A 20,346-nucleotide genomic window follows, 5' to 3' on the forward strand; every position below is an offset into this window, starting at 1 on the left:
TGAAAATGCGATATATATATATATATATATATATATATATATATATATATATATATATATATATTTTATAACAGTGCGGAAAACTTCCCAGAGACCCGGGGTCCTTACAATTCCAATTCCAACTGGATAGCCCAAACACCACAAACGAACTTACAACCATCATCCATACGAACCAAAACAATTTCTTTATTTATGAATAAGAGTGAATTTTAGAGACAATGAGAATTTGGAGAAGTATATGATAGCAAAGAAGGAAGCTAAAAAAGTAGTTCGGAACGCGAGGGATAAGATATATAAGGAGGTTTATGACAAGTTGGATACCAAAGAGGGTGAGAAGGATATTTATAGGCTTGCAAAGATGAGAGATAGGAAATCGAGGGATCTGGGTATGGTTAGATGTATCAAAGATGAAACGCAAAGGGTTTTAGTCAAAGATGAGGAGATTAAGGAGAGATGGAAAGATTATTTTGATAAGCTATTTAATGAAAGTCATGCTTAGGATCTTGGAGACTTTTCAATTCCTTTTCATGAGATGAATCGTGACTTCATGCGCAAGATTCAAAAGAAAGAAATTGCAGAGGCTTTGAAGAAAATGAAATCAAGAAGGACAGTTGGCCCAGATGGTATACCTATCGAGGCTTGAAAATACTTGGGAGAGAAAGGTTTAAAATGGTTGACAAATCTTTTTAACAAGATTTGGCGGACAAATAAGATGCCTAATGAGTGGAGGAAGAGTACTTTGGTGCCTCTATATAAGAATAAGGGTGATATACAAGATTGCACAAACTATCGTGGTATAAAACTCATTAGTCATACTATGAAACTTTGGGAGAGGGTGATTGAGTCTAGGTTGAGGAAGATTGTCATGATATCGGAGAATCAATTTGGTTTTATGCCTGGAAGATCAACTATGGAAGCTATACATCTTCTTAGACAACTTATTGAGAGAAATAGAGAGAGGAACAAAGATTTGCATATGGTTTTTATTGATTTGGAGAAGGCTTACGATAGAGTACCTAGGGACGTTCTCTGGTGGACAATAATGAAGAAAGGTGTTTCTCTCAAGTACATTAGTATAATTAAAGATATGTATGAAGGAGTAGTAACCAATGTCCGCACTTATGGAGGGGTGACAACCAATTTTCCTATAACGGTTGGGTTACATCAAGGATCTGCTTTAAGCCCTTTCCTATTTGCTATAGTGATGGATGAGCTTACGAGATCAATTCAAGAAAATGTGCCGTGGTGTATGTTGTTTGCTGATGATATTGTTTTGATTGATGAGTCTAGAGCTGGGGTTAATGCTAAGTTAGAATTATGGAGACAGACTTTGGAAGCAAGAGGTTTTAAGTTGAGTAAGAGTAAGACATAATACGTGGAATGTCGATTTAGTAAGCAACGAAGTAGTGATGGGAGTGTAGTGAAGCTTGGTGAGCACGAAATACCGGTGGATGATTCTTTCAAATATTTGGGATCTATCATTCAAAAGTATGGAGAAATTGATGGAGATGTAAATCATAGGATAAAGGTTGGGTGGATGAAATGGAAGAGTGCAACTGGAGTGTTGTGCGATCGTAGAATGCCATTGCGGTTGAAGGAAAAGTTTTATAGGACGACTATTAGGCCCGCTTTACTATATAGTACGGAATGTTGGGCTGCCAAGAGACATCATATTCAAAAAATGAGTGTAGTTGAGATGCGTATGCTGAGATGGATGTGTGGAAATACAATAAAAGATAAGATTCAGAACGAGGAGATACGTAAGAAGGTAGGCGTTGCACCCATTGAAAATAAGATAAGAGAGAATCGTTTACGGTGGTTTGGACATATTCGATGAAGGTCTAATGATGCTCCAGTTAGAAGGATGGAGAAATGGGAAAATATATTAGTTAAAAGAGGTCGGGGTAGGCCTAGGAAGACATGGATGGAGGTGATAAGAAAGGATATGAATGCTTTGAACCTCACCGAGGACATGACATTGGATAGAATTGAATGGAGGAGAAGGATTCATGTGGAAGACCCATAATGATTTTCTTTGTTGGTTCATATCGCCGACCCCAATTGTTTTGGGATGAAGGCGTAGTTGTTGTTGTTGTTGTATTGAATTTCAGAGACAATGTTTTATTCGACTGAAAATAAAGCAACAACTGAAAAAGCAAGAAGAATTGAAATAAAAGAAAGAGCCACTCTGTCTCCTGCTGAAGCTGTCAAGCCCAAGTATAACTCTCATCCATTCCTAGTAGCCAGTCCTACCTTACTGTTCACCATTTCCTGTGAAAAACCAACAAAGTAGGGTGTCAAAACCGAAATTCTGATCACAAATACTTGTAAAGAAATCAGATGAGACAAAAAACACGAATAAGATTTCATGTAATGATTTGAGTGAGTGCAGATATAAAAATTTGCAAAAATTAACCATACATGTAACCAGTTACATATGCTAAGCAGGAAGACATGAGCATAGACAAAAACTAAGTAATAAGATCTTTCAACATGTTTCTTAGGAAGTAAATAACATACCACCCACGATCCTATCATGATTTTAAGAACAATTCAAATATGCATGATCTAATGCATAACAAGAAAATGCATAACTTCTTTTCAATGCATGAATCCTTTTATTAGCTTACCTTTAAGTTTCCTTGTTCCTTTGCATTTGCATGCCCTATTAAATGCACACAACTTTAAGTTCACATTCTTAATTACCATTGCCCGCAGATACACCAAACAGGTACAATCCCCGAGGTCAAGTAGGTTCCCAGGGTAGCTTAACATACAATTTGTAATTTATTACTAGGTTCCAACTTAGCCCTGGACCGAATCACCTTCGGAACATTAGACCTCCACATCTAATGTCGGGGACACAAGGGATACCCCACGCCCACAAGTGTCATTTCCTTGGTACCAAACAAACTCACAGTTGTGACCAACACACCACTCTCGGGTAAAGTGACAGACTCTCCCTAAAACCGTAGCCAGGAGAAGGAACCTCAATATCGGGTTCAGTGGACAAAATTACAGCATACAGAGTTTTTTATCCTCACAGTCTCCCTACGACTGTATCTCTAAGATTCTCATACTCTAGATGAGATATCCCAAAACGTATATTACACTGTTCTTATTCATTATCTTTTTATTAAAGTCATTTTTTTTAAGTTTGCAACACCATATGCAAAAGTAAAGTGAGAACCCGCATCCTCCCTTGCGGGGACCCTTACGGGACTCCAGCCCGTATAAACAACTAGAACATTGTAGTAGTGTGTCATACCAACTTATGTGGTTTAAGTGATGCAGTTAAAAACATATGTGAAAAGAATCAAACCCACGACTCTCCAGGCCGGTGACGGTCCATTTAGGCCATCAATGCATCACATAACAAAACAAAAGTACTGTTTTATTTATAACACTAGGCCAAAATGCCAAAAGCATGTGCACTCAAGCCATCATAAACCCAAACATATGCATGTCATTACTCATTCATATGCATTTTCCCTATGTGTGGTACCTACATCATATACGCGTATTAACCAATGCACATTTCTTTTAAATGTGAGTGTACATGTAAAGTTTCACATATTCATCAAGCATACATGCTAAAGAAGAAAATCAGTAACCAAGTCATGCTCACATTTATGATTGCACAACCAGTATCATGAAATGCAAAAATAACATTTACCAATTACCGGGCAGAAGTGTAAGCTTTGGCATATGCTAGGGAAGTTAGTTGGGCTTACCAGTCCTAGACCCGCCAACCTCCTAGCTAGAAATATAGTCAATTCAGTCCAGCCAACACATATCAACCAATCATATTGAAAGGACATAGATTTTCAGGAAAGAAAATACAGTTTGTACAATTATCTTAATGCGCACAAGGATCGACCAACATGATCTGATCATTATCCAAAGCTTAGGGTTTCAATCCAAAGCTCAGGGTTTCAAGAAACATTTACATGGTGCTTATACACAAACCCCATGATAAATCTGTCCATCAAACCCAATTATGTATGCAATACAGAAACAGACCTGATAACTTTCATGCATGAGCATCACTATCAACCTATCATGCATGAACATGATTAACGTTATGAATAAAATCAACCATTACGAACACAATTTAGCTTAATGCACGTGTCCCCACACGAATTTAGGCTGCGTATCTCACGATTTTAGCGTGAGTACAGCCCATGCACACACAGTTTTATAACAGAAGTTTCATTTTCTGCTCGGTACTGAAACAACCCACGGAAGATGGGTACCCAACAAGTATTTTCCCAGTAAAAATTTCAGTTGGAAACTATTCAGATTTCCCTTTTCTTAATTCTAGACAGAAAGGTCGATGCCCTTTTTCTTTGTTCATTTGTACTATAGGCCAACAAAAGCAAGTCATTCTTCAATTGTATGCATCCTTTAGGAAGTGAAGTGCATCATGTGATATTGATCTTTTATAACTAATTATGAAAGCAAAACATGGCATTGTTCTGCTTATAAACTAAATATCTAAAATACAACAAACTGTAAATTATATACCCACAAAATGTCTGGCATCTTTGTATATCCTCTGTGAGTTCGATCACTTCCCAAGAATGGTGGGTGAGGTCAGTTATTACAATGGCATATGACTAGCGGTACTATACTACTGGTGGTATCTGTTAAAGTGTTCACTGAATAAAATTTCCTGACGTGTTTAAGAACTCGTTAAAAAAAAGTTGGCCATTTTGGGCAACATAAATGTGTGGTAACCCCACACTTACCCACTCTCTTTCTATAGATCGTTGGTTTATATATAAGGATAACCCACGCATGTAGGCACAGTTGATATCCGGAAGCAAAAAAAATTAGCTTTATTCTATGTCTGGGAAACTCTTGATCTGCTAACCAACAACTCACATCTTATAACTCTAGTAAGACCATATCTGCCTAAGATAAAAGTTCCAATGCCTGAGACAGACCATTAACAACTTAAGAGCAAACTTTGAGTCATAACCTAAGAAATGCTCAAACTCCAAAGACAGAGAATGCAACAACCAATAAGCTGACAATAACCCAGTCAACTATCCAATTTAAGTGTAAAAATTGTCCATCACTCTTTGAAAGTTGGCTCAGAGAAACAACCTACTACTTTAATAAATATTTGCTTAGAGCTTGCCTCAACGCGTTGGAGTTTGCTAAACAGAATCAACCTAATGAGTCAAGGAAAAAAATTAATGTACATACTTTAGTTATAACGACTCAATCCACCAGATTCCTTACACATCCATCATATCTATAGTTAACAAAAACATCATTTATAACAAATTTATAAATCAAACGGGCCATTATCACCAATAGAAGTCAAAAGAGTTGCACAAACAAGAAACCCCCTTTATATAAGAAAAATCGAAATCGCACATCCCCCTCATAATGGAAATCCGAAACCCCCAAATCATAAATATGGGTTTTCGGGTTTGGGTTGATGGAAACCCCCAAAACAAAATTGAAACTAAATAGCAACCAAAATTTCAACGAGAGAGACAATCAATTCTCTTTTTGTAAATTAGTTTACATACCCTGAAATTTCCTTTTCCAACCAAATGGCAGAAAAATAGGCTAGCAAGAAGAGGAGTAAATCGGGCCATGGGAAACGATCCATGGTTCGCCCCCCATGGTTTTTGCAGAAATCAGCCATCCAGAGGGTTCCCATGGACCCTCATCTCAAAAGATTACACGGGATCGAACCCATGTTCGATCCCTCACCTAGATTCGAGAGGAGCACCGTACCTGTATTTCAGGGGTTTTTCCGGCGATCGGAGGCTGGAGACGTGAGTACAGAGCCGGCTGAAGTCGCCCCTCACTGCTGTCGTGACAGGGATGCTCGCCGTGGCCTTTAATGGCTGCTGGTTGCCGCAGTTTTCTGGCGACCACCTCTTCTCCGGTGCACGCCCAATCGACATAGCGAGAAAGAGAGAGTGAGAGAGAGAGAGTCGAGTGAAGAGGGCGAAACCCTCTCCACCCCCCTTTTTATCACGCCGAACCCCCACTCCTCTCCTCCGAGAAACACGGGGTTCGGTTACACCTTCTGGAACCGACCCCCTTCTCCCTTTCGATGTATACAGGAATCGTGCCCTAGGCACGATTCTTGTTTCCTTTTCTTCTTTATAAAGTACGCCCCTTTAAACGAAATTGGACTCGGGTCCGGGTTCGAGCCCGCGGCCCGCGACACTGGATCCATTGTTAGAGTGGATCCGGGTCGCTCGTGAATGGCGGATCCAACTATGGATTCGACCCCCTTTTATATCAGACATTTTTTCATTTCATAGCTAATATTAATTATTTATTTCTTTACGTATATTCTAATGTCTAATTCGTAGGGTATCTACGGATCCGGGTATCAGGTCCTAGGCCCAAATCAACTAAATATCCATTATTTTTGAATAAATTTACACAAATAACTGTCAAAAATCGAGGTTCTTACATATTGTGCGTGGCTATGGCATCAATACTTGAAAATGCAGACAACTCAGAAGTTCTCAGTGTAAAAGATATATTTTATTGTCCATGCAAGTTAGTGTGCTGCCAACAGTAGACCATAGAATAGTTGATGATAGCTAATACAGTTGAGGGAATTTCACATAATCAAATAGAAGGAGCATATGGGATGATTTCATACTTATATTATGGCTACATTTTGACCATACATCAATTCCTTTTCATCTTTTTTCTATATTAAACATCTGTTTAACATATGTTGCAGGAATTTGTTAGGCAAGAAGCATTGCAAATGCTTCAGAATGCCTTAGAAGGTTCTGGCGGAGCAGGTTCTTCAACTGCATATTCTGAAGCATACCGCACTATCATGCGTTTAGGCATCACAGATAAATCACCTATTGTAAGAATAGCTGCAGCTAGGTGTCTTACTGCATTTGCCAGTATTGGTGGCCCTGGGTTAGGTTTATCAGAATTCGAACACTGTGCTACATGTTGTGTTAAGGCAAGCATGTGCTTTCTTAAAGTAAAACAAAATTTTGCTAGTCTTTGCCTACCATCATTTTGAGACAGTCTTGCCATAATTCTCTTGGTTATATCTGTTAATTCTTGCTTGCGGTCTTTAGGCTCTTGAGGATGCAATCTCTTCTGTCAGGGGTGCCTTTGCTGAAGCTTTGGGTGCATTGCTTGCTCTTGGGATGAATCCAGAGGCACAGGTATGTTCCTCTGTAACATGAAAAGTGTATGCAGCATTTACCAATATATTTGCAATTGTTGCTCATACTGTTATATGATTATAAGGTGCAAACAAAGGTCAAAACTCAACCTGCTGCAGCAAGAAAGATGGAAGGTGGATTACAGAAGCATTTGATAGGGCCTTTTGTTAAGGGTAAGTGTATGAGTGTTCGTTCAATTTTTGTATGCTAACATGCTTCCATTAAATTTTGCTACCAATAGTTGCCTGACGTAGCTTAACTTGGTTTAATTACTGCTAGGCCACACATGTATCTAATCTTTTCTTTATTGGAATGATGATAATGGGATTGGACAAAGTTGCTAGTCGAGGAAGCGAGAGCGGGAAGCGGAAAAGGGCAGCGAGTCACTTCTAAAATTTTAGGAAGCGGGAAGCGCGGAAAGACTTAGAAGCGAAACGGAAGCGACCTAGGAATCAAATCGGAAGCAAACCAGGATTCAAAGGGGAAACGAAAAGGGAAGCGACTTAGGATTCGAGAGGGAAATGAATAAGAATTGAACAAGAAGAAAAAATGTAATTATATTTTCCTTAATTTACCAAAATATAAAATTTATGTTATCATTGACAAAATAAAACATGAGTACAACAAGATGGTAAATGCACACAAAGTAAGACAAAATAGTGATATTGGAATCCTACAGCACATAAGCAAGCAATGAAGCATCCTACAAAACATACAGCAATGAGTCAAGAATACAATTTGCACAAATAAATCCTACAGCCTTTTACAATTTGCACAAATAAATGCTTCTAAGAATGGATAACAGCAAAATTCATTTTTCACAAAAATTTCAGTGCAACAAAATTCATGTTTCATAAATTTTTTTCCATGGTAGCTATAACATATCCTGTGAACCGGCACAAGAAGAAAAAAATTAATTTTAATCAGAGAGAGAGAGAGAGAGAGAGAGAGTTAAAAACTCGTAAAACCCTCCCCCTTTCGCACTCCTTGCCTTTTAACAAAAAAATTCCATAAAATACAATTTTGCTCATTCAAAAACATTAGCTTTCTTTTTTTGGTAAAAGACAAGCATGTAAGGGGCAAAATTGTTCGAGCCCCAAAATAAAGGAAACATGGTTTCCAGAGTTGGGAATCGGGTTTCCATCAAAAGGGAAGATCACTTACCATTTAAAAAGGGCGCTTCCTCTCACATTTCAGAAGCTCCGTGTTTCACATTTTCGAAACGTGTTTTGGGGAAGCGCACTTCCCTATGTCTATGGGCGCTTTCGGTAACCCTGGGATTGGGGACCCAAGATCTTGTGTTTAAGATGTCCCTGGTATACTATCATGCATCACATTTAACCCAAAGTACCACTTTTCATTGACTTCCATATGATTATGTTTATTTGCACTATGATATAGCTGCGTTATATCCAGGGTTACTGGAAGCACCTAGCTAAAAGGGGAAGCGCGCTTCCCCAAAGCGCGCTTCGGAAGCGCGAAACGTCGCGCTTCCGAAGCGTGGGGGGAAGCGTCCCCCTTTTTTGGGAAGTGTGTTTCCCTTTAATGGGGGACGCGTTTCCCTTTAATGGGGGACGCACTTCCCATCACGCTTCCCCCTCGCTTCCCCCCACGCTTCTCCCTCGCTTCCTCTGTTTTTTTCAATTTTTTTGTATTTTTTATTTTTATTTTTTTCGCTTCCCCCTCGCTTCCGAGACGCTTCCTAGGTCGCTTCCGAGACGCTTCCTAGGTCGCTTCCGAGACACTTCCCGAATCGGTCCTAAGTGGTCCCACGCTTCCCCGCTTCCTAAAATTTTGAAAGTGCCTCGCTTCCCGCTCCCGCTTCCCGTATCGCTTCCCGCTCCCGCTTCCTCAACTGGCAACCATGGTTATATCCAACCTTTTTCACTTGCATTGCCATGTACATGTTTTCATTCAGAATTCTCTTCATGTTTCATTTGCTGTAGTGGTTTTTCATCATAGATATCAAACCTGTGATACCTTCCCCTTCCAACGATCCATTGTTTAACCTAATCCTTATGATTTCCTAATACTTTGAAATTGCATTTTTGTTTATGACAGCACATGGTAACTGTCACGGGCATAGCCCGAGTGAGGCAAACAACAATTTTTCGTGCTTGACATGCCTTGAACTCCCGTGATTCCACTAGGAAACTGAACCTAGCTTCAATACATGTTTTCTCAAACACGTGTAAACACACAGTGAATACTTTCTTTTGCAAACACTCCCTTTCAAGAATCCTCGAACCTTGCCATCGCATAGCCGATCGTCACTTACGTGCATCGTTGTCCCATACCAATGAACACCTTTAACCAAAGAGCCAAACGTACACTCCCACGGGCAAGTGCATGTTGTCACCAAGGCCAAACCATGCCTCTGCACCCCTAAGAACATCCCAATGTTCGATACGGGTCATAGCGAGCATAACACATCACTTAAGCGTTGTGAATACACACATTGCTCCCGAGTTTCCTTCTAAAGATATGGCCATTGAAGGCAAAACATACACTGATGACTTAGCCTTGCGTGACATAGAGCGTATAGCGACTTCATGAGCACCACCTTTACATAACCTCACCCACCAATGGGAAAGGTCTTTCGACCCTTAATCTGAAGACCAGTTGATAATTGATGTCTTAGCGATGAGCACCACCCAAACTCATTCACCAATGTTATGCATGCACTTGCATGATCCCACACATCTTGCATGGTTGGGACACCACCACCGCGCAATAAGCACCTTCCACGTGCACACGACCTTAGCTCATGTCCCTTGGAGCAATTGCACTACACAATTGTAACAACCCCAAACTGACCCTCAAAAAAATGCAGATTTTTTTTATAAATAAATAATTTTAAAACATTGCAAAAAATATCCTAGGGGCCCGGGGCACATTACAGGTTTAATATACACAACACAACATTTATTCCAAACATAAAACAAATCAAACTATGAATTTGTATTGAATTAAATTTAATAAATAATTCCCCATTTAGGGTTCACATGTTCTCTGAAAACAAAATTCTCCAACTCTATCAAAACCCGGGCCACCGTATCATAACCTTCGTTCTCTCCAACAAGCTGGTCCCTCCTTCACTGTGCTTCAGTACCTGAAAAAGATTAAAAAAAAGTGAGATAAGAACCAAAGTTATCGTACGAGACCATTTCGAAATTCAATAGTAAGGAAATTAGCATAAATCAAATCAAACATAAGTTTAAGAGGCTTATCACACATTACACATTCAACTTGTAATATAATTTGCTTAATTCAAATAACGAACAATCTCATGCTAAATTAAATATTTAGGGGTGCATGAATCAATGCAACATGTATAAATGACTTATTAACTTTAATTATCAATATTGCTTTTGTTTGCATGTCCCTACTTAATACAACAACAACAACAACAACAACGCCTTCATCCCAAAACAATTGGGGTCGGCAATATGAACCAAAAAAGAAAATCATTGTGGGTCTTCCACATGAATCCTTCTCCTCCAATCATTTCTATCCAATGCCATGTCCTCGGTGAGGTTCAAAGCATTCATATCCTTTCCTATCATCTCCCTCCGAGTCTTCTTAGGCCTACCCCGATCTCTTTTAACTAATATATTTTCCCATTTCTCCATCCTTTTAACTGAAGCATCATTAGGCCTTCGCCGAATATGTCCAAGCCATCGTAAACGATTCTCTCTCATCTTATTTTCAATGGATGCAACGCCTATCTTCTTACGTATCTCCTCATTCCGAATCTTATCTTTTATTGTATTTCCACACATCCATCTAAGCATATGCATCTCAACTACACTCAATGCGCACAATTTAATTCTCACTTATATAAAATACATAGATACTCAAAATAGGCCAAAGTTTCGAGGTTCAAGACAGTTCTCAGTGGTATCTTAATATACAATTTGTATTTTATTAACTGTGTTCTACACATGTTTCTTTACCAACATAAGAAATCATCACCATTAATCGAAACATTAGGAATCATCACCTAATGCCGGGACGATAAGGTAATCAACATGTATTGATGTCACTTTCTTGGTATACCAATAACTGCAGCTGAGTCTAACACCACCACCTCCAGGCAAAGTAACAAAAGTTTGCTACAACCGTGGTCGGGAACACAAACTATACATTGGTTTCTTGGGGAAAGCAATGCACACGACGTTTAGTATCCTTACGATCTTTTATGATTGACATCCGAGGTTTTCACCTTTTCAGATGTCCATTAATGAAGAAAAAATATTACATTGTTTGGTCTCTTTTATTATACTTAATCAATTAAAAGTTCAAACAGTTATGCAAATCATCATGTAATAACAGATTCATGCCTTTGCCTTGTCAATTTCAACAATGTAATTAATTCAAAAGCAATACCAAAATAGTTTCGCAATGCATTTTACAATCTACCACTGCATAAGCAAGACATGGTCCTTACCTCCAAAGGCTCATCAGTAGTTCACACATAACCACTACACAATTCAAAATAAATTAATTAGCATTGTAAATTTTCCTATGACAATAATCATCCATAGACGAATATACTTAGTATTCATAGTGAACGAATGCAAACTTTATCAAGCACATAAGATTTAATCATATTAGCCTAGAATCCAAACTTTTTGTGACCAAATAATTTCAGCACTTATTAGATTCAGATTCAATATCCATAACCGACCAAGTTTCACGGATCCAATAAAAGTCAGATTTTTAGAACATAAGAAAAATTCCAGTTTTCCAAACAATTCTTCAAGTGTGGTTTCTAATCCATTTAACAAAACAATTTTTAAACCAATTGGATGAAACACCCCAATTCCTTACCACCGCTACAGGTTTACATAACTGATTTAAAAAAAATCAGTTTTTTTTCAGACTTCACGCTTGGACATACGAAAAACAATTTACTTAAATTTAAGAAAGGAAATCCCATGCATAAAACCAATCTTATGTACGCAAATCCATAGCTGCCATAATCAAATTTTCTTAAGGCATGACAAACAGAATACTAAAATCAAATTTGAAGTTTAATAATTATATACTGAATTTTTGTCCGAAACCTGGGCTAAAGTAGGAAATTAAGCATGATATACATGATTAAATCATTGGATACAGAACCAGATAACAAAGATTTCAGAATGCATTGACCGCAACACTTTATATATATATATATATATATATATATATATATATATATATATATATATATATATATATATATATATAGTTCTCGGCCCACCCAAATAGGATACATCTAAGATTCAGATTTTTCTTTTCTTTTTTTTGAAAATCTAACCTGAATATCCACAGCTGATTCTTGGATTAATCCCAAAATCTGATTTTGATCCAGCACAAGAGTCTGATTGGATTTCATGGAGTTGGATCTTGGAGTCAGTCCAAGAATCTGTCTTGAATCCACAAGATTGATGCTTAGTTCAGACAAAAATTCAGTATTGAACTCCCAACTTTGATCCTTGGTTTCAATCTAAGAATCTACTTTCTTGCTTCTAGTTTAAATCTTTTGTTAAATCTAACACCAGTTTTATCAAAACCCAAAAAAATCAGATTAAAATAGTGCCTTTTAATCTCACAAACAAACGCTTGGGCAAAATGCAATATCGAACTTAATAGGTCTGAACAATATACGATAACATAAACCACATCGATTCTAAGGATACTACAAAATCTATTCAGGCATCCTTCATCAAAACCGATACAACATAAAATATCAAAAAGAAACGATGCATGATAACCAAATTCGAATCACACCATTAAAATTATCTAAACTAAATCAACTCCAAAAAACAAAATTCTGTACATGCTAACAGGTCTTAATATATTTTAAATATCGGAATTCAAGAACCAAACACAAATTTGTTCGTGCTTGTTAAGTTACTACACACATAACAAGACTCAACCATTAAGATACTCCCACATGCATGTAAATTTCATGCTAAGATGTATTTTAAAAACATATTAAAACCCCAACCAAGAAAACAAAATGCAGGTTTAGATATTGAGCCTCAAACCAAAAGCAGCTGTAATAAAATTGAACCATGATTAGGAAAAAACACAGGTTCAGTTGAAGCTTAACGGCCCAAAAGAAATCTATATACAGTCCAGCAAAGGTTTAGGCATGAGGAACCAAGGTCTGTGCATGAACATATGTTTTTATTTCTTCAAACCTACGCTTGATCCAACCTATGCCAAACTCCTCATCCATCGGTTTAAAAGAAAAACCCATACCTTGCTTTCAGATTTGCGAAAACGTAGAGGAAGGAGGAGGTGTTGGCGAAGGTCTCTTACTCTCTCTCTTTTTCTCTCACCCACGGTTCAACCTCCTCTCCTTTGTTTTTTCCTCTGCGTTCAGCCTTCTCCCTCTCTCTCAAAATCGGTATAGAGATAGAGGGCTCATATGGGTTATATAAAGCAGAAAGGGACTCCTCTTAGAGAGGGACATCCCTATCTAAATAAAAGTTCTTTTATTTTCATTAGGAAATAAAAGTCCTACATTAAAACTCTTATATATATATAATCTTATTAATATTCTAATGATTTTTTTAAAGGCTTATCTATCCAACTACATGTGGATCTTGGATCTTGGCCCAAAGGCTCCAAGATCCATATTAGAATCCATTTAACGTCAGCCACATATATAATATATCGATTTAAATAATATAAATATATTGATTTAATGAAAATTGCATTTGTTAAATTTTATAATTAGGCAAAATTTGCGAAATATTACATCCATGCACTCTCAGTGCTATCTATGCGACATAGGGGAGGCCCGTGCCAAACCGGTGCCAAGACAGGCAAACCAGCTCAACAGGAGGTCCCCTGTATAGGTGTTGTAGGAGCTGACTCCCCGCTGGTAGGAGGAACCCGAATAACTCTTGGGTCTTAATTTTCAAATCTGACTTCACCAACACTGTTAGAAAATGACTTGGAATACATTAGGTTCAACAATGAACCCATACACATGCACATGAAGTGCGAATATACCCATTAAAGGGAACAACACAAGCACATAATGTGCTAACACATAAACCCACAAACGGGGAAAATGACTTAAAGTCATAAGTTGAATATTATTGAAGAAAGAAAGAGAAGGGGTGAAAACCCCATTACAATGGAGCAAGAGCTCCCTCCAAGGAGTGAAGAATACAAAGGGGCAAACCCCTATTTATAAGCACAAAAGGGACCACCTTGGGGGCTCCCAAAGGAGACGTTGGAGAGCCCCCAACGGTCACATTTGTGACCGTTGGGGGCTCCCAACGTCTCTATTGGGAGGCCCCCAATATGGTACGAATACGAAAATCAAAAAATAAAAAACAGAAAATTAAAGGAAATATTACAATGCATATTCCAATTGGAATATGCGTAAAATGACAAATTACAAGAATACCTTTGAGGGTATTTTAGGAAGAGAAAAAATATATATATATATATATTTATATATATATAAATAGAGATACATATACATATATATATGTATACATATCTTTATATATATATATAAATATATATATATATATATATATATATATATATATATATATATGTACATTTAAGGATTATATTTCAACATATATGTGTACGAGTACACATATTTTAACAAACACATTTCCCATGCTCCATTTACACGGTGAATTTTCAACCTTGGCCCCAAACTCTTCCAAATGCACATACAAAAATCCTCTTGAAGTTTCGTGCATGCAACACACGTGTTCTGTGCACGCTGTGGCACATGCTGCTTGCCGCAACAACGCACGTGCATGTGCGCTAGGCACAATGCACCGCGTGCTACGCGCTTGGCGCTGCCCCATGCACTCTACGACCAGCCTATCCATGCTTCATATGAGCTTTCTCACCGCACCTCGTACACACCCTTGCTCGTTGCTGCCTTTGTTACACACACACACACACACACACACACATATATATATATACACCTGCTGCATTTTTTGTTCAAGAACGGAAAATGCAGATTCCCCTTATCCCTATGCAATTTAGCCCATGTTAAATCCTCGTTCTATCGGAAAAAAAGAAGAACCCGTATCTTTGCTTGTAGATCTATTAAAAATAAAAGGAGGCGTTGGAGGAGAAAGCTCCCTTCTTTCTCTCTCTCTCTTTCTCCCTTCCTCTCTATTTCAACTCAGCCCTCTTACTCTCTTTTTCTCACTTAGACGTTTTAAAGAGAGGGAGAGGCTTTGCCTCTCTCTTATAAAGCAAGAGGGACTCCTCTTAGGAGGTGACACTGCTCTTGTTTAGGATAGGGTTCAATTAAAAATAAAACTCTTACCTAACTTATCTATTTTTTAATATATATATATATATATATATACTTTTTTTAGTTAAAGTTTTAAATTGTTATTTATTTTAAAGACTTATGGATGGACTATGGGTCTTGGCTGGACCCATGACCTATGTCCTGATCCATTTAGATTTTAGCCCCTATATATTAATATATATATTTATATAGGTCTTAGTCAATGGATCCTGGACCATGCCCAGATCCATATTGACGTCAACCCCTTATATATTAATATATATAATATATATTATTTTAAATTTTAGACATCCAAAATACAATTATTTAATTAAAAATTATATTTAAAAAAATTAAAATAGAGAAAAAATTGTGAGATATTACATATATTTATACAGACAAGATGACATGAGGTACACACACAACTCAACCCAATGACTAACTCGGATTTCCATCAACAATGAGTTCTGAGGTCAATCAGCCGTCCATCAGACCCAAGACAAATGACCACGCCATTTATAGCGCGTGAAAATCTAAACTGATAAGATGACATGAGGTTCACACATAACTCACCTCAATAGCTAACCCTGACTCCACAACATCAAGGTGCACATGAAACAAATAAGTGATACAACACACTCATAGAACTAGAGGTCAATCAGCTATCAGTCAGAACCAAATCATTTTTCAATCTATACTAACAAGAAGACAGAGGTGCACACATAACTCACTTGAACAACTCTGGTCCCATAACATAGAAGTGCATGCAACTCACCTCGATAAGGCCAAACAAATAATAATAGATATATCGAAAGAACACTGATGGACTTACAAAGCCAAATAATAAAAACCTTAAAAGACATATTCTAAGAAATAATAACTGATAAGATACAAATTTTCATGTTAAGGAAATCCTCAAGTAATGCAATTATAGAACCTTCAATCACGAACCAAAATGTCCACCAATATCAAGTAGATAAAAAAAATGTTCTCTAAAGAACATTCTCATAAAACCCACAAAGGGCTACACAAGAAGTCTCACAATATAAAAAATGATATTTTATTGAATATCGTGAATATGCAATATAAACATAATACTTAAAACTCATGTCTTAAAAGTCGTGAGGTATCATGATGCAAATAAGTTTTAGTAAAAATATGCAATCATACGACAATATAAAATGTCCACCGATGCAAGTCTTCAATTATGAACAAACACGTCAATCAATAACAGACAATTACTTAAGTGAACCACGAGGAAAACACTTATAACACCTACAAAGGGCAAACACAAAGAAGATTCTCATAGTTCTCAAATTAATATTTTATTAAAACTAAGTATGCAAAAAAACATAATATTGAAATCCCATGCAAAACATGTAGGACAATGTTTCATTAAAGACCCATAAGACTAAGAAAATAACACAATCACAAGGACCACAAAAAGGCCAACAAGAGAAACACTTAATAATATAACTATTTTTAATAATTTTTAAAAAGGAACATATTTAAAAGGCATTTATAAAAGTAAATGGTTCTCATAAGAAATCATGCTCAATACCTTATGCACTAATAAATAATCTCATTTATCACACGTATAAAAGGATCATATATCAATATAAAAAGTATTTATTCAAAATTAAAAAATATCAAGATATCCATGATCACTAAGATTTTAACCACATATAATTTTTAATACTTCATAAAATATTTTATGTTTCACATAAAAATATATCAAAGAGAAAAAAAAGAAAATTTTAAATACAAGTTAAGCAAAATCTCATAAAATCATACTTGTGAATGACACACAAAACCATTTTAAAATAAATATTTCAAATTATTTTAAAAATATTTGACAAATTTTCAAAACAAACCAAAACAAAGTTCAATACTATAATAAATACGAACATGATTTGACATTTGTCTCCATGAAATGTTCAAATAAAGCATCTAAATGCCAACAACACATGCTCAAAATTTAATAGATCATCTACATGCATTTTAACTAAAGCCTGTTTAAAAAAAATCTAAGATTTAAATTAGATCTCATGGAAGCATACACATATATCATTTCACAAGATCAAGCAAATATTATAAACCTTATAAAATATTTAATAAAAATAAAACCAACAATAATTTGAAAAGTATTTAAAGATTTTAGTTTTTAACAAAAATAACAAATAAAATTTCAAAGAGCAGAAAAAATGAGTGTTTTCTCATGCATAATGCTTGAGATAGTTAACTCAAATAACACTAAAGGTTTAATATAAATACTGGGTCAAGATTTTTCTTGAATCCAAGCCGCACAATGATCACAAATCCTTCACAAAGCACAAACTCGCACCAAAGAATCCTAAGACCCAAAAAATGCAAAATACCAAGAAATATTTTTTGGCTATGATACCATGTAATGAAATATGCGGAAATACAAAACAAAGGCCTCTAAGGGCTTACATGATCATAAACACAAAGTGCACATGCACATACACAAGTCCAATTAAGGGACAATCCAAAAGCACTAAGTCCATACAAGACATAAAAGAATTAAAAGAACACAAAAATATAAAAACATACATTTTATTGAGCATGAATGCTTAAGCATTACTAAATGAAAGGGGATAAAACCCATATTCACATACAAGAGAGAGGGAGACCTCATTAGAACTGTTGGACTGTTTCAACAGCTCTGATGACGAGTCAACTCTATGTTGACTAGTCAAAAAAAGAACCCAACAACTCTATTTGGTATTTGACCAAATAGACCCTATAAAAAACATAAAAGGACAAAAAAAGGATAAAGTAAAAGTACTAATGTGCCCCTAATGAGCATAACCTATTACAATGAATGAAGTGACCAAAATGCCGCTTATGGGTATTTAGTTATTAAATCATTATTATATATATATATATATATATATATAGAGAGAGAGAGAGAGAGAGAGAGAGAGAGATCAAAACAAAATCTCATAAAACATACTTGTGAATGGCACACCAAAACATTTTAAAATAAATAATTTAAATTATTTTAAAGTATTTGAGAATTTTTTAAAAAATCAACAAATTTCAATATAACAATAAGTACAAACATGATTTGACATTTCTAACCATGAAGTGTTCGAGTAAAGCATCTAAATGCCAACAACACATGCTTAGAAATACTAGATCATATACATACTTATAAAACAAGTTTAAAAAGCATACACACATATCATTTCACAAGATCAAACTAATTTTATAAACCTTATAAAACATTTAATAAGAATAAGTCTAACAATAATTTGGAAAAACATTTAAAGATTTTAGTTTTTAACAAAAATAACCAATAACTTTTCAAACATAAGAAAAATGAGTGCTTTCTCATGCATAATGCATGAGATAGATAACTCAAGTAACACTAAAGATTTAAGTACATATCGGGTCAAGATTTTCTTTGAATCCAAGCCACACAATGATCACAAACCTTCACGAAGCACAAACTTGAACCAAAGAATCTCAAGACCTAAAAAGCAAAATACCAAGAAAGATTTCTTGGCTCGGATACCATGTAATGAAATATGGAAAAATACCTCTAAGGACTTACAATATCATAAACACAAAGTGCACATGCACATACACAAGTCCAACTAAGGAACAATACAAGAGCACAAAAACACTACACAAGCACTAAGTGCATTCAAGACAACAAAGAATTAAAAAGAGAAATAGAAGAACATAAAAAATATATATTTTATTGAGCATAAATGAATGCTTAAGAGAAGCATTAAAGAACAAGAGGGGGGTTTACCCCTATTTATATACAAGAGGTAGTCTCAAATATAGCTGTTCTACTGTTCCAATAGCTCTATTGACTAGTCAACTCTATGTTGAATAGTCCAACTCGATTTGGTCAAAGGCCAAATAGTCCATATAAAAACAGAAAAAGACCAAAAGAACAAAATAAAGTAAAAATACTAATGTGCTCCTAATGAGTACAACTTATTACAATAACTAAAATGACCAAAATATCCCTAATAGGTATTTACCTATTACGTCACTATAAATACACACACACACACACACACACACACATATATATATATATATGAATACATACAAAGCATATATATTTATATATACATATATAACTTAACAAATATGTGTATAAATTTTAACAGATAGATGCACACACACACACACACGTGTCCTATTTTTTATAAAAATTTCAAGTTCGTATCCCATATTCACGTTGTGTTTGTATCCATGTTGGAATCCATGTGACAATAGATATTCAGTGAAGGTTCCTAAATAAATATACATCTCTTTTTTGTATTTCTGCAATTTCTACAGTTCTACTTAGTGTTCGATCATGGATGACTGCATGTCTCATTATTGGCAGAATTCATCATTTTGGAAAACTAATTGACGCCAAAATCTTTCAATTACTATTACGTGTAGGAAGCAATAGACTCATTTAGTTTCATGGTTGCTCTCTATTAAGTTGGAGTGTCTTAGTGGAAGATATTGCCATAGTTCTCTGGCTATAGAGCTTTTGTATTTATATGAACAATGTGAGATTTGATATTGCCTTTTAATGGCTTCTGAATTGCAGCTAGTGCTCAACGCTCCAAGGAATTTCGTGTTGGAATAACTCTGTCATGGGTTTACTTTCTGCAGGTATGCCAAACTGATCATTAGTTGTATTTGCTAGTTTATGATTTCTCTTTCAAGAAGAATACATGAGTTTAATTTGTACGACCTGTTGATTAGACACAGGCACGGGCATGGATTTCACATGGATACAATGCAATTTCCTAAAAAAACAAGGCATGCTTACATAGGTAATTATTTAAGTTATTGTATACTCTATTTTAGGATATAACAAAAAATCCTGAAGTGAAAGCATAAATT

General features: G+C 36.0%; 1 protein-coding gene across 1 annotated transcript in view; it reads left to right on the plus strand.

The window, feature by feature from the left end:
* LOC149817632 (protein SWEETIE-like) overlaps nucleotides 1–20,346 on the plus strand; it is a 180,327-nt gene that overhangs the window by 12,938 nt on the left and 147,043 nt on the right. Inside the window, exons 4-7 of the mRNA XM_089985742.1 lie at nucleotides 6,731–6,967; nucleotides 7,089–7,178; nucleotides 7,264–7,351; nucleotides 20,048–20,112. Of these exons, the coding sequence (XP_089841868.1) occupies nucleotides 6,731–6,967; nucleotides 7,089–7,178; nucleotides 7,264–7,351; nucleotides 20,048–20,112 (480 nt within the window). The remainder of the gene's footprint in view (nucleotides 1–6,730; nucleotides 6,968–7,088; nucleotides 7,179–7,263; nucleotides 7,352–20,047; nucleotides 20,113–20,346) is intronic.

The sequence above is a fragment of the Nuphar pumila genome, chromosome 13 (genome assembly GCF_984573655.1).
Source record: "Nuphar pumila chromosome 13, dmNupPumi1.hap1.1, whole genome shotgun sequence".
In the NCBI taxonomy this organism is placed as follows: domain Eukaryota; kingdom Viridiplantae; phylum Streptophyta; class Magnoliopsida; order Nymphaeales; family Nymphaeaceae; genus Nuphar; species Nuphar pumila.